Consider the following 15,970-nt stretch of genomic DNA (forward strand, 5'->3'; position numbering starts at 1 on the left):
GAACACTTCATTTTCTGCTGGACTTTGCTACACCAAGTCTTTAATAAGAAGCTATGACTGATTCAACCTCTAGCTTCCACACCAGGAGTAAGACAGCAAGGCAAGCCAGCCTGGGACAGCAAGGCATTTTCAAACTACAAAAAGGAACTGTCATTTGATCTCTCCTGCTGCATGGCCCTCATATGTCTAAGATTTAAAAGACCTTCTTGCAAAATGGAAATCCCAGGAAGCAAAAGTGGCAAACTCTTAAAAGGTTCCTCGTCTGTTACACCCAAAATGGAGCAGCATCTTGTCCAAGGGAGCCATTTCATTATTTGCACCTGAATCAATGCTCAGATTAGTGGCTCTTCATGAAGGGAAGGTCCAGATTTGGATATAAGCAGAGATCAAAGTGGTAAGAAGTAGGATCTCTTCCTTGTTTGTTGGAGGAACACCCCTCAACCTAGTGCATCTCCTGGCCCTAGATATCCACACACTTCTCCATGCCAACACATGTTAGGTGTGAAAAGCACCCTAATAGAAGTACTTGACCCAAACTGAACTAATTTCCTAATTGCAGTAGGACAACACTTGTGGGTGTGGTTACAACAGAAAATCACACCCATGGAAGGATCAGAAGCACCTGGCTGCACCTTATGACTCCTAATGTCCCAGGGGCACAATTATCTCATCAGGTGCCACCTGGCAAGTCTTGTTGCTGAGGAACTGACTTTGGCACACTGCATAACTGGGGTGGGGAAAGGAGAGGAGCATACAGGGCCAGGCACACATGCTTATTTTAAGTGCATTCCTTAAAAGTGAGTATTTACACCAAGGGGAGAACTTGGCTCTGCTCAGAAGCATGTCTGCGTTTGGGGGTTACAAAGGAGCAAGCTGTTGTTTCTGAATCCTGTCCTGCATCTCCACACCCTTAGCACAGCTTGTATTCTATGTTACTGGTTAATGGACGTCCCTGAACTTGCAACTCTCCATCCACAGCTTTTCCAACTACTCAGTGCAGCCTACAAGAGTCCCAAAGAGATGGACAAGCCTGGAAAACTTCTCGTCTGGCAATTTTCAAAATGTTTTGCCTTTTTTCTCCAAAGAGGGCACAAAGCTACAGTGAGATGCAGACTTTATGACTTCCAATGTGCTCTGACCATGAATACAGCATGCTGACTTCAAAGTCAGTGTCTGGGTGAGGCTATGCAGCACACGTCACCTCTGCATGCAAGGTCTTCTCATCTCCCCTGCTCTCTTTCATCCTTAGTTCAATGTGTGAAGCCTAACCTCAACACAACAATTAGTGGATCATGGCCCAGCAAGAGAACAGAGAACAAACCTCTGCCTCAGCTGTGGAGCTTCTCTGGAACAATGAAGATCACAAAACACATAACAAAGCTCTGTGCCTAGAGGTAAATTACTCTTGGTCGAAAGGATCTGTCTAGGGGACAAATTTTTAGAGATTAGCCTAATCCAGAGTCTGATGACCTTTAGGTCACAGTGCAAGAACTTTCTCTTTGATACATCTTTTACAACATAACCAGAGTGACATTAACCACAATAACCTGACCCCATCCCTCCCCTCAGAAGCACCTACCCTGGGCAGAGCTCCCCAGAGACAGAGTAGGCAGAGGAACAAAAGACTCCAGGGAGTCTACTAGGGATGTGCCAATCTAATTATTGTGGGCAGTGCCAATGAAAAAAAACTAACCAAAAACTGTAAAACTAGTTGATATACCCTTTAGGCCATGGGAGTGGAGAAATAGGAATTCACTGTGAATCAGAAGCCATATTTATTTGTGCTTCCACCCTCAGCCCTCTTGATAGCATCAAAGTCCACTGGGTTTGAAGCTACCCTGAGAGATTTAGCAGTAGTCCACAGCAGCAGGGAAGGGATTTAAGTCCCATCCTTTACTTCTTGCTCATTGTGCTGCAGCAGAGCTGTTCTACATCCAGCAAAATCATCTTTAAGGCCCTGCACAACAGATCTGATTCACGAATGTTTCCCTTCCTCTTCATTCCCCTTGAATTTCTCACCCTGAGTCACCGGACTACAATATAACTTTAATGTGGAAAGTTTTGTGGGTACGTTTTGTTTTCTTTTAACTTCAGAAAAGAAAAGGTACAACCAGAGGGGGAAAAAAGTGTCTCATGGTTGAGAGGACTCTTTTGACCAAGGAGTCACATGGCTCCCTGGCAAGCAGCCAAAGGAGTCATGAGAGATGCAGCCATTCCCCTCAGCACTCCCTTAACCATGTCCTGTCTGCTGCCCAGCACGCCAGTTGCCGCCTCGTAGCCCGAGGTCAGCAGCTCTCCGAGGCCAGGACTTGCTCCACGCTGCCTACAGTGGCTGTCTGGCTCCCACGGAAGGAGAAGGCACTGTCAGAAATGATGCTCATGACTTTGGTGAGCAGCCCTTTCCCCTGACCTCTCCCCAAGGCCATGCTGGGCATGGTGGTGAAGAGGGCAATGGTGACGCTGTGCTTCAGATGAGTGCAATCGCATCTTTGTGCTTGTGGTCAGAAAGAAAGTCACTGAAAGTAATGACGCAGCACTTACGTTGCATTTTCTCTTTCGAAAGTGCTGTGGCAGCTCTTGCTCTCCTGCCCCTCCCCTACTTTCAAGCCTTGCCAGTGCTGTTATTGCCCTATTTAAGCTGTGGGAAACTAAGGCAGGCAGAAGTCATGATATTGCTATTCAGCATCTCAGGCAGCAGCCCACTCACAGACCATTCCTATCTTCACCACAGAGTGAAACCCACCATGGCAAAGTGCAGTATTTAGGGGGACTGGCCCTGGCCAAGGTCCAGATCAATCAGAGATGTGCTTGGGCTTTTTCAGATGCTGTCCTGCCTTGCTGCCAGGAATGTCAGAACTGGTGCTGGTCCTGCATGTCCATACAGATCTGCTGGGTGCTGCACAGCAACTGCTGCATTCCACCCCAGCAATGAGGGAAATTATCCTTGCCCAATTCACTTGAATACTGGTAGGATTCATTCACTTACAATCCCTGAATGAAAAAAATTATTATTAAATAATAGTCACATTTGGTAATTATGTCTCACTTCAACCAGACTAGTAAGGTGCATATTATAGCCAGTCCAAGTATTGCAGCACTTTAAAATTTTAAATTGGATACAACTCAAAACATTTCCCAGGTCCTGCTTGCATGCAGACAGTGGTTTATATCTTTCTAGCTTATGCTTACTTCCAGCTTTGGGCTTCTCTGCAATGCTTCACATGCAACAGCAAATTTTTCAAGGGTTTTGATTTATCTCTCCCCTCAAAAAATTAAATAAGGTTTTGGATTTATGTCTGGTCTTGCTGATTCCAAAGGCCATAATTCTTTCAGTGGCCCATGGAACTGATTTTGGGCTTTGTCTGGCATGGCCTCCCACTAATACTGTCTTCATGTATGTTCTTGCGAACTATGGCCAGATTCCCTATAAATTGCATAAAATAGCAGCCTGTGTCAAGGCTGCATTCAAATGGATACTGTAAGGATAAGGCTGGTGCTGACTTTCTGTTTGGTACTCTTTTTGATTGCACTGGAGTCACTCAGTTGACTGCAGTTGACCGCAGCAGAGTTACTCCTGCTTTATTAGCTGGCTCAGCTGTGGATATGGCCTAAGGGGAGAGAAGCCATAGGCCCGTAGTGCTTAAAAGACAAAAGGTAAGAGCTTCCCAAAATTCTACACAGTGATGGCCATTCAGAAGGAAATTATTTTGAATGCCTTTGTTGTGCATTCCAAGTACGTGCTGGTGGAGACCCAACTCACCAACATTACTTTTTGCATCACAAATCTGCCAGTAAAGTCCATAGAGATCCATCAGCTTTGAAAGTGGTGTCACTGCCTAGTAACAGTGTGGCTCTACTTCAGATTAAACATTTGGGATGCACAGGGACCAGTGGACTTTGTTCCACTACACAGGGGAAATTCTTCTGCCACCTATCAAACTCCTAACCCTTGCTTCTTCCTTCACTTGCACACTTGCTATACAACTGGATGTCTTTTTTCTACTTATTAGGAACTCAGGGTGAAATCTGACCTTGGACAAAGAGCTGGAACAAAGACTATCACCATGATGATTAAGTGGGATTTTTGCATAAACATGAAGTTTAGCCTTTTTTAAGGGAAATCTGACCCACAATCATAGGCTGAAACAAAAATAAATGTTCAAAACGGTAACAGTGTTATGAGTACAAACTGTATGTGCTATTAAAATTATTTCCAGAAAAGATACAATAACTCTCTGATTTCCTCTGTCTTGAGATATTCTAGAGAAGCTATGATTTGCTGAAAAATAATTAGTAGGTCATAATCATCTTATTATCAGATCCTAGTGGAAGAAAGATGTTTTTTATGATGACAGCAACTATTTGGCCGTAACTATCTTAACTTCAGTAAAACTGCCCATACTCTATTAGAACTGAATAAGGCAGCAAACTTCCATCTCCATCCAGAAAACTGACTTTTAGAAAGAAAGCCCAAGAGGAAAGTATAGAAATAAACAACTCAGCATGTTATCTAAAAGTTTGTCCTAAAAACATTTTGGCAGTAACAGAAGGGAGAAGTCATAGAAGTGCATACAGAGAGAAAAACCTACTGGTCAAATATTTAAGTCTCTGTATCTAGAATTTCTTTCCATTTTTGCTAAAGCAGCATTTGCAATGTTCCTTAGGCATGTGTTGTAGCAAATGCAAATACATAGGAATTAACTTCCTAGTAAGAAATTAACAGCAAGTCTTATGCAGCTATCAACAATGAAGAGAAAATAGATCTACATTTGGGGGAGGATTGAAGGGACATCAAAAGAGAGGGTTCTGACAACCCTCAAAAGACTGAAAGACATTCTCCAGAAAAATGCCTTCCTTGGCTTTTTTTCCAGAGTACTCCTGTGCCTACACTCCTGGACTTTCTTATCCCCCTACATAATTCTGGGCTTGTAAACCTGAAGCTTTCAGTGACAAGTTTCATCAGCTTATTTATGGGCTGTTCACATGTGCATGGCACAATTCCAAAACAAAAAAGTCATGGAGATTTTGCTTTTCTGTCATGGTTCTCACAGATAGAGGCCTGTCTGGTTCTCATAGAACCCTTCCATGTATAGTTTTACTGTAACACTATGCAAGTTACATACCTGGGGTAGGTTGGAGAGATGCTCTACAGAAGGGCAGAGGAGTGTCAAGGGGGAAAGAGCAAAAATCGTGAGAAGAACCAAACAGACAGGTGAACCTATATTGCAAAAATTCATCTGCCAGGTAATTAACAGGTAGACATGCTTTGCCAGCAGCCATGAAAGGCACTGGTGAGAGTCCACAAAGGGTAGAACAACTTCCAAAAATTGTGGGCTGAAGAAACTGGGCTTGCAACATTAAACAATTCTGTAACTCATAGTGTCAGCATATCTGTAGAACTCCTTTGACCTACAGCTGGTCCTAGATTTTTGTTGTTTGGGGTAACTTAGGAGGACTAGAGGGTTAAACTATATTTTGGGGTCAGGAGGCTCTCTCACTGCATGTCAGCCCAGTCCCGTGCACTGACAAAGCGTATGCCAGCATTCCACCCTCAGCATGCCACATTGCCAGGTACATATGGTGCTTTTCCCATTGCAAAAAAGGTGTTTGTGAGTCTAACTATATAATTGCTGGTCATTTTGTTTAGCTCTTTAAGATCTTCTTTGAAAGACTCTCTTTTGAGGGATTAGCCTTGTTGGGTGTTTAATATGTAAACACATCTGTATTCATCCTTACCTATTCATCTGAATATTTCATATTGCTTTTTACCCACTTTTTATTTTATGTTAGAAATACAACATAAATAGTAATTCCATGCTGTCATCCTACACATTCTAGATCCTGCCACCTTTCCTTATAATTTCTAAAGTAATTAATTGTTTCGCAATTTCAAGGTGTACTAAACATCTAATTCCTGGAACCTGATTGTTGCAAAGGATTGAGAGAGTTGCCTTCATCCAAATGCATTTGGATCCAAGGATATTCAGGACTTGAGTTTTGGAGAGGAGAGGAGTGGCCAGTCCCAGATTTACCAGAGCTCTCTGATTTTAGACAGGGAATCTTTTCTGGGTCTCACAGTGAAATGCTGGACATTACCTCCTAGACCCACCAAGAAATCATATCACAATCATTCTCCCATCTTTGTGTAGCTGCTTCAATACATGGAAATTTCCTGTGTCAGGCAGATAAGCCAAGCTTATGGTAGTCCAGCATAAAAATATCCTTTATCTTTCTCTTTTCTGCTGAGCAAAAGTATTAGCTTTAGATGAGCCTGCAAATACTTGATACTCTTTGAAGATTGACCTGTTCTGTCTATAAGCAAACACATCTTCGAGGTATGGTAAAGTGGAAGGAAGTCCTATTACAAATCCTCTTACAGAGAATCCTTATTACAGTACCACTTAAAAGGAGAATATAACAGCAGAGCATTGGGCATTGTACACTGCATAGCTAGAGGCTGAGAGAGAAAGCTTCCCTTAAAGTCTCAGTTATAAAATTAACAAGGTGCTAAAGCAGGGAAATGATGTATTTACACTGCAGCTCAGTGACTGAGCCAGAGACAATCCCATTCCCGTAACAGCCAGCTCAATCACAGAAGTTGATCCTGCCCTGATCTGACCAGGATAGGAAGAGTGGGCCAGCCTGTGTAACTCTGACTGCACCAGCTAAAGTGGGAGTATCAGTCAGGCTGCTTGGCATTGCTGGTGAAGCTCTGCCCGCTACCCCCTTGAAGGCTCTGCCTCATAGAGCAGCTGGGTTGCTCTCTACCTGTGCAGCTGCCTCCAGCACTGATGGATTAAGAAGCAAAATCCAGGGACTCTCCCCAGCAGTCCTAATCTTTACTGATTAGGCATGACCACTTTCCTGTAGGCATATGAACAATCTGCATTCCTTCTAATCTGCTTCCCACAAGTGTTGAGGAGCCCTGTTGTTAAGGATATGGAATTGTAAGGATGTGGAAACACCAGCAGAACAAATGCAAAACATGCAGAGGAATTCTCTTCCTCTACATTTCCTAACCAAGCAGTGATATATACTCACCAATATAAATTATTTGCTGTGCTATGGTGTTCAAAAATGTATGTGCTTTGAGTATTTGTGCTGCTATTACTACATACACACTCTCTTAACAGTTATTCCAAATCACTTCATAGCAAATAACTGAATTAACTGTATCTATGTGCCAGCAGATAATCCCCGAATAAACTTCTTCAGAAACGACTCTCGTGTTGCTGGTGCATGGATCCTGCGCTAAATAAGATGAACAGTAAAAGAGGTGCACCAATGGAAAACCGATGAGCACCACATCTTTAGAAGTAGCTGAATATGTGTGTGTGTACAGACACATGCACACTCTCACATGCACTGCAAGAAACAGTGCCAGTGTTCTGCATAATCCTGGCATTTAGATGTTTATGCTACTTACACTGATATTATTTAATGGCAGCTTATACTTTAAATATTTAATTGGATTACCAAAATATGTCCAGCATTAAAATGCATCAGCTATTCGAGCCACAGTCAGTTTTCTTTTTCAGAGAGGCAGACACTAATTTCTTCTGGTTGTAAAAATGTTCACAGTGCCTCAGCAGGCCAAAGGTTACCAGGCAAGCACACTGAAGAAGATGACTTTATCAGATAGCACACTTACAATATAGAAATCAATTTTATAAAGGAGTCGGGTTTTAAATTAATTTTGGATCCAGTTGACCATAATTTAACTTTCTTCCCAGCTATTGCAAAAAAAAAAAAAAAACACTGAGGTGTGGTGCCCATTTCATTTCATTTCACCATTGCCTTTTCTATTCAGAAAAATCTGATGGGATTTTTGCTTGACAGGTTTTCTCACAGAATAATAGGGCAGCATCCCATCTCCCCCGGCCTGCATTCCCTGCACCAAGAAAGACTGAGCACGGACACCCCACACTCCACTTGCTTGCCCGCTGAAACTCACCCACTCTGTCCCTGAAGGAGCAGCAATGCAGAAGCCAAGGAGTGGTTCCCATAGCCAAAAGATGATAGAGATCTCGGGGAAAATTAACATAACCATTGACAGTCCCTGAGAGCTCACTAAATAGCAGCTTGGGAAGCATCCTCGCCTCCGGAGGGCGAGGGTAGCAGAAACAGACACCAGCAGATAATGCTCCAACAGACTCTACTATGCTTTAATCTTCAAAAGCTAGCATTAGAAGTATTAATCTTCAAAAGCTAGCCAGAGAAGTGTATTTACGCACCAGACAAACACCACAAGTTCAGTAGGCTACTCTCCATTAAGCACTGATATAACTCCTCTTTCTTTTCACTTCCTACGGAGAGTGAGGCGAAGCACCGCAGCCCGCCCGGCTCTCCCGCCGCTGCCCCTGCTCTCTGGGAGGGATGGTGGGGGGACACAGTGGAAAAGGAGCAAGTGTAGCCAGGGGCTGGTGCCGGGGGTGGCACGGAGGAGAAGCGGGGTGGGGGGGGGGCGGGGTCGGGTCCCGGGGACCCTGTCCCCAGCGGCCCCGTGCGCGCTGCTTTCTCCCCGGGAAAGCAGCCGGCTCCGTCCCTCCGGAGTGATGGATGGAGGGAGGTGGGCGTCGCTTTGGGGCTCCGCTTTGTTGGGTTTCACCTCCTGATCCCTTTCGCTTCTGCTCTGCTGGGCTGCAATAGCCACCTCGGCTCCAGCTCCGCGGGTCCAGCTCCGAGTGACCCGCCGCGGAGGGGATGAACTGGGCACGGCCCAGGGAAAGGCGAGAGAGCATTATTTATCCACCACAACTTCTCATTGTCACGGGGCAGTGCTCAAAAGATCCACAAACAGTTGGCTTTAAATAAAGCAGGCATTGCTTCCCTTGTATTTCCTCTCAGCAGTCGCCTTAGTATTATTATTATACTTCTATAGCTTTTGCTTTCGGACCTTATAATTATGTCACACAGCAAGGGAAACCGCCAGCATCCCAGCATCTGGTGTGCGGTTGCAAACTTTTGTTTTAAGATTTGAACTATTTATAGAAGGAAAACTTTGTAGGATAGTAATTTCCTACGGTTCTGAGAAAAATATGGCTACGCTTATATCAAAAGGGTGTATTTATTTATTTATTACGACTCCTTCCTCTTGTATAAAAAAAATTATAACCACCAAAAAAACCCAACCAACCAAAGATAGCACGGCAAGCTTTTTTACAAGCTATTGGTCACCTACGCAGCAGACATATCCCTCCTGTGAACAGAAACAGGCACCCATGGTTGAATTAATCTAACGTGTTTCCATAAATCTAAGCGCTTTTAAAAATCGGTGGCCAAGACATGTGCATTTCATTAAGAATTAAAAATGTAGAAATAGGCTTTTCCTTTCATTTTATGGGCGTGTTTATTCCTACTTTTCTCCCATAGCAGTAGGATATGTTTTTTCCATAGTCCACAGAAAATAGACGGACACACACACGGACGAACACACTCACACGTGCTTATGTACATGTGCTCCTGTGCGCGCATACAGAGAAAAAAACCCAAATATATATAAATCCACGTACAGTTCAGGGATAGGACCTCCAATTTGCATCCGTCGGGGCACAAAAACTGAGGTCGGCTTGGGGGTTGGAGAGTAGGGAAATCCATCCGACCCCGGCAGCCGAGACAAATGCGGGGCCGGGGATGCCGAGACGGGGTTCCCCCTCACCGACAGGGGTGAACCCCTCTGCCGCAGCCCCGGCAGCCTGGGCAGGCTCCGAACCGCCCCAGAGCTCCCCCGGGCCCTACCCCCGAGTTCCGGCAGGGAGACTCTTGTCCCGGGGCTGGGGGGATGCTCAAGGGAGGGAGAAGGCTCCCCGATTTTAAAGCGGCTCCCTCCACCGGGTACCTGCCGCCGCAGCGCCCTCCTCTCCGCACGGCTGCCCCGCGGCGCGGTAAGATCTCCTCCGGAGTGCAGGAGAGCAGAAGCCCTTGACAGGTCCCCGGCAGCCCCTCCGGACTCCGGCTGCAGTCCCGGACGGGCCCGGCTCCCCCACGGCCGGTGCGGGGACCCCGGCTCACCACCCCTGCCACCCTGAGGCGGCGGCCGACGGGCACAGAGACCTGCCGGGGGACCTGCAGGAGAACGACGGCGGACACTCTCTCCGCAGCCCTCACGGACTAGCCCAGCCACTTCTTATCCACCGCAACGATAGATACAGATATAGATATTAAAAAAAGAGACCGAAATTCCTCGCAGTCCCACCCACCGACTCTCATTTCCCCCACCCCTACCTCCACCCCCTTCCTCACAAGGAAAAAGTCCTGGAGCCAGCTCTAACTGCAGGGCTGGAGATCCCTCCGGAGCGAAACCAGCCGGCCGGCGAGCGCCTCGGCGGCGGGGACTCTCCGCGGGCGGCCCGGGCTGCGCGCTCGCCGCCCGCTGCGGCAGCCCCGCGCTCCCCGGGACCTCCGCACACAAACAGCCTTCCCCCGACGGGCGCGAAGCGATGCCCACCTCCGGTTTGGCAGGAGGAGGAGTCGGGGTCGGAGTCCCCAGGGGAGACGCCGGCCGCTCCGCGTCCCGTTGCCCCGCCGCCCTCCCAGGTGCGCCGCCCCCGCTGCGGGCACGCCGGGCCCCGGCCTCGCCGGCGGAGCAGCCCCGGGAGTTACCTGGCGGTGCGTCCCTTCCCCCGGCGGGGTCCGACCAGCAGCGCCAGCACCGCCACCAGCACAGCATCTCCTCCTCCTCCGCCGCCACCACCACCACCATCCTCACCACCACGCACCGCACGGAGCTGCCGCCCGTGCTGGCTTCTCCCGGCTCCCTCTGCTCTCTCTGCGCATTGCCCCTAGGTAGCTGCTAGCGGGGGCATTGCAAACAGTATTTGGAAAAAAAAAAATCTGGATCACTTACAGGTAACTCCCACTGGTAAGGATGAGGAAAATCTGAGGGTAATACACTGAGAGTAACACACTGCGAGATGAAAAAAGGATCATGGCTGAATCCCGTTTACACTCTTGAGTTCGCTTCCTTGGTTATTCCTTTCTGGCCCCCCCTGGCTGTAATTCCCCACCCTGGTGTCAGCTGTGGCTTGAATCTGAGTTGGAATCCAGTCCCTTGGGCTTGGGGGGGCTTTGTCTGTTTGTATTGTTGTGTGTAGTATTCCCCTGGTGCTAATGCTGCTCCCTGTGCAGAGTGTGTGCTGCTGCTGTTGCTGCTCTCGCTGCTGCTGCTGCCTCTGGGCTCCTGCCTGTCATGTCTCAGTGGTTGGAAGTTGTTACAGTGGGTTCTCGTGTCGGAATGAGGATGGTTTAAGGGATCTGGATGGCAGAAAGTGCCTCTCTCTCTCTCTCCCTCTCTCTCTGTAACTCTCCTGAGGCCCGAGGCTGCCATTGGGCAGTCAGTCACTGCAATCCGCCTACTTTTTTCTCTCCCTCTCCCTCTCCTTTTTTTTTTTTTTTTTTTTTTTTTTTTTTTGTGGGAGGATGACAATGGGAAGACACTGATCTAGCCCAGGCTGCAATGAATCCGTGCTCCCTGACTGAGCCCTCTCCGTACACCTCGCCCGTCAAGCGCTCATTTCGCGCTCCGTGGGGCATTTTTAACTCCCCTAACTCCCCCCCCCCATCAGCCCTCCGTGGGCTGAGAGTTCCTTGCTTCTGCCGTGACACCCTTAGCTCGCCCTGTGAGAGGCTGAACGAGTTGGCAGCTTCCAACTCCACTCTCGGCTAATTGCTTTATTGTGGCTGGCTGTCCCGGTTTCATCGAAGGGTTCCGCCTTCCCTCCAGCCTCAGCGGGGGTTTGGCTGTTGTTGTTCCCCCGATGTTAAAAATTAGGCTTCGATTTCAGGAGCAACGTCAAGAAAAAAGGAACATATATGTAGTCATAGCCTTACTGAGTGAGAAATAAAGACATGCACACTCGTAGCTTCCTGGTGAGATTGGGTTTCGCGGGAGAGCAGCGAAGGGAAAGGACTAGTGTGGAACAGCCGCTCTAGGGAGTGAGCGGGGGGCGGCTGCCAGCGGCTCCCGGCTCCCCACACCTCTGGCCACTCTCGCAGGAAGAGCTTTCGTCTCCGCTCTTCCCTCTGCATTTCTCGTTTCCTAGAAGATGCAAGTCCGAAGAGGTATTTCCCGTCAGGTTTGCTGCCTCTCCCCCGCCTTCCCTCTGAGCCGAGCGACTCCTGCCCCTTGGCACCGCCGCGCCCTGCGGCAAAGAGATGCTCGACCCTTCCCGCTCCGGCGGGCCTGAGCCCTTCGCCCTGGGCAGCCCCAGGCGTGCAGGAGACAGTCGCTCTTCCTCTGCATTGTTGGGCGTCTGTCCTTTATTTCGGAAGTGCTGAGAGCGATGGTGAAATACGTGCGCTGCGGATATCGGGACTGGGGTTTGAAAACGAACCCCGAAAAATAAACGGCCACCGAAGACACTTGGACTGAAACGAACAAGAACCAGGCTCCGAAGTGTCTGATCTGTAAATGTTCGTCTCAGGTTAATTGCCTGTTGACTGAAGATGTCTTGGCTAAGAGCTCTACCGAACGCCCTGGTAACACCTCCTCCAGTTAACTAGCCCCAGAACATGGGTGCAGCTGTCTCAGCGACACAACGAAATATGCCCTCAGATGCACTGGGAATTGCAGAACTGGTGCAAAAACGTTGTATGCCGCTCAATATGCGATAAAAATCTTCTCGGGGTTTGGTTGCTTTAACCACTTTCATCTGCAAGTTCAGCACAGACGTTGGGGCAGTCAATGTGCTTTCGAGAAACGCTGATCTCGATTAACAAGAGATGGAAGCTTAAGTCTTTCAACGACTATTTACATCCCAGAACAGTCTCATTTATAATTATTTCAGAATCTAAAATGGACGTATTTATACTTCTGTAAGTGTGCATGCAAGTCTATATATAGCGAAAGAGTTAGAGATGTATATCTCCTCAGTGCCCTTTTCCCTGCTAGACATGTGGCTGGGGCAACTCTGCTGGACGTGAAACCAGGAGAACGAGTAGCCACTTTGAATGTTTTATTTCTAGCATTTGTTCCGCTTTGGATAGGTATTTTAAATGTGCGTCTGCTTTTAAAGATGTGCCTGGGCTAGGGGGGGGAAGGAGGGGGACAGCGAACTGTAAAAATGCAAATAAAAGTTGGCACTGGAAGACTTCGGACTTGTGCTGGCAAAATTTGGCTGACCCATTCTACCTGAAACGAAGACGGTTTGCCAATTTTCATAAATTTCAGGTCGAAACTGACTTTATCCACAGATGTGTTGTGTAGGGGAAGAAAAGTCGTATAAAGAAACCAAACCGTGCAGTTTCTTTCCGGGGAGATAATTTTCATTCTAAAATCACGGGCCGGTTATTATGGCGAAAAATTATTGATGATGAATGATGATGATGAGGAGGAGAATGAAGATTATGACGATGAAGATGAGAATAACCTTGCAAATTCCATCCAAATGGTTTCTATACATATGGCAGCCGGGACAGAGAGAACCACACTCATTTTGTTGATTGAAGACGGAAACATTCCCTTCAATAAAATGTCACACTGGAAAAGAGGTATTGTCAGTAACGTCTTATATGGGCACTTCAGCATCTGTCACTCCTTTTTCCACAAACAGCTGTGTTTTGGACAAAATGGGGCAGAATTACACTGAAATAGTTGCCGACACTATAGTCGGGCAGGCACTAATAAACTATTTGCCTTTTTTTTTTTTTCCTCCCCTATTATCTATCTATTCCCAGCCGCGGTTCCTTTTTTACCCTAAGCCTGGGAAGAGTCTGGCAGAAAGGCATGTCGGAAGCCGGGAAGATGCGCCAGGTGGGCAACACACCGGGTTCTTTCTGGGCGGAACCGTGTATCTCATCGAGCTGCAAGTCCAGTGCCGGGGGAAAGAAGGCAATGAGTCTCACAATGAGCGGTGTCTGGCCGATGGGAGAGCAGGGAAGGGGGGTGGCGGCAGCACAACGACAGGTGCCCGTGGAAGGGCCGGGGAGGGTATGGTCCCGCCGGTGGGACGGCGCCAGGCAGTCCCACGCCGCGGCCGCACTGCCCGGCGCTCCGGGCGGAAATCGCGCGGGTCTCCTCTGGGGGCCTCGCCGCGGCTCCCGGCGCTCCACGTGCTGCCCGCCGTCGAGGCTGAGCTCCGGCCGCTGCCTGCCGAGGGCCGGGGAGACAGAGCCGACCCGGGCGGGCTCCCCGCTGCCGGACAGCCCCGGGAATGGCGAAGGCAGCAGGATTTCGTTGGCCTTTACTGCAAACTTCGCAAAGCCAAGGCGAACTTCACCGTAGGGGAGGCGAGCGGGACCGGCTCTCACGTTCCCCGCCGCAGCATCCCTGGGAGTCCCGGGAAGAGGAGTTCTCCGGCCTTCCCAGAACGGGCCGGGGTCCCCGACGTCCGCAGCCCTATGCACCCTCAACTCGGATAGGCACGAAAGAAGCCTCCCTGCCGCCTCTCAAAGGGGTGCCGACACCTTTCTTTGCTCCCTTGGGCAGTGCCAGCTCCCGCCGCCCGCATCCCTTTAACGTCATAGTGACCCTCTCTCCGCGGGAAAAGGGGGGTCTTCCCCGCTCCCTTTGCAGCTGCGCGGCTGTTACCTTTCTTTTCCTCCAGAATAAAGAGGAAAACGTGGGGTTTGCCCCCAGATCTCTGATCTGGGTATTATCCACGACTTCATCTTTCCAGAAGACACATCACCCATACCCAGAGCTTCCGCTGTCATTTGCATCTGTAGTACTGCTGTAATTTTAAATTTCTGACGTATTTAACAATTAAAACGGTATCCGAATTAAACGGTATCCGAATGCTCTGTGATCTTGGCAGGAAATATTTCTGTTTCAATCCTGCCTGAGGTCAATATTCGATGTGACCTGTTATAGCGGGGGGTTACATGAAGTCAGCAAGGCTGCAGATACTTAATGCTTCGGTGCCTGGAAACTTCATCAACAGAAATATTAAGGGATGCTTCACCTCACCCCTGTTTCTCCAGCAATCTGGGGGACCGGAAATAGAAACAGGAACGACAGAAGATCCCCTAGAGGAAGGACTACTTGAGTGGGACCTGCTCTCTTGTCCTAGCTGGAGGAGATAGTGTGTTCTTTATGGGATCCTGCCATGTCACCCCATGCAACACCCCGGCCCGTCCAACAGCTTATGTATGGCGTTACTTTCTCTCCCCTCGGTGTCATGTTTGCCAACGAGAGTGGAGCTTTTAGCACATTTTATTAAGACACGAAGACGCGCTCAGCAGAAAAAAAAACAAAAAACAAAAAACAAAAAAAAAAAAAACCACAAAAACCCCACAAAAAACCCCAAAAACAACCTGCCAAGACTCCCCTCCTTGCCGTGGTTGACACGACGGCTCTCTCCTTCCCGCTGAAAATCAACCGAATGCCCTGGAAGACATTTTATCCACCTTCACCTCCCCCTTTTCAAAGCAAAGAGCTCACCAGAAAAGGCATCATTACACCCAAAGGATATGGTTTCAACAAAATGGTAGTTCCAGTGGCTGATGAAGGAGGAAATAATTGCATCCCACATGCCTAACCTAGAAGTAGCCCTGGATCTCAGAACAAATTTCTCTCCTATTGTTCAGAGAAAGTGAAGTATCCTCATCGCCTTACAGGCGTGGTGATGGATCTGATAGGGTTCCGCAAAGGCTTTTACTGTTCCTGATGTCCGCTCAGTTTCACTACCATGCTCAGTCCGACAGCATTCTTGTGATTTTTGCTCTGAATCCCCTTCTAAAACAGCCAAAATCAATTTCTAAGAGAGATCTGCCTTCCAGACTGCAACATGTGCCCAACCCTCTGCTCCCTTCGGTCGCAGCCAAAGCAATAGCTGTACCATTGCCCTCATTTTGCAAAGCGTTTTCCTTGAGCTCATCTACCTCTCTGTGAGGGGTGTGCTGTACAAAGTCCTCACATTATTGAAGTAGATTGGGTACCCTGTCATCGCTTCATTTATGGATACACAGCCTCAGCAAATTCACTACACATCTAAACTCCCGGCAAAACGAGCCTAGAGGGTGACAGAGCCCA

At 48.2% G+C, this 15,970-nt stretch overlaps 1 protein-coding gene across 4 annotated transcripts in view; it reads right to left on the minus strand.

The window, feature by feature from the left end:
- Window positions 1-15,970, minus strand: part of WNT7B (Wnt family member 7B) — a 96,231-nt gene that overhangs the window by 76,854 nt on the left and 3,407 nt on the right. Inside the window, exon 1 of one of the 4 annotated variants that reach the window (XM_068190460.1) lies at window positions 10,847-13,764. The exons of 1 other annotated variant lie outside the window; for it this stretch is intronic. In XM_068190460.1, coding sequence (XP_068046561.1) covers window positions 10,847-10,929 — 83 coding nt within the window. In that variant the 5' untranslated portion in view covers window positions 10,930-13,764. Of the gene's footprint in view, window positions 1-10,224; window positions 13,765-15,970 lie in introns of those variants that run through there. 2 more of the 4 variants (XM_068190462.1, XM_068190463.1) reach the window with 2 other exon arrangements.

This window comes from Anomalospiza imberbis, chromosome 5 (assembly GCF_031753505.1).
Source record: "Anomalospiza imberbis isolate Cuckoo-Finch-1a 21T00152 chromosome 5, ASM3175350v1, whole genome shotgun sequence".
Taxonomy (NCBI): domain Eukaryota; kingdom Metazoa; phylum Chordata; class Aves; order Passeriformes; family Viduidae; genus Anomalospiza; species Anomalospiza imberbis.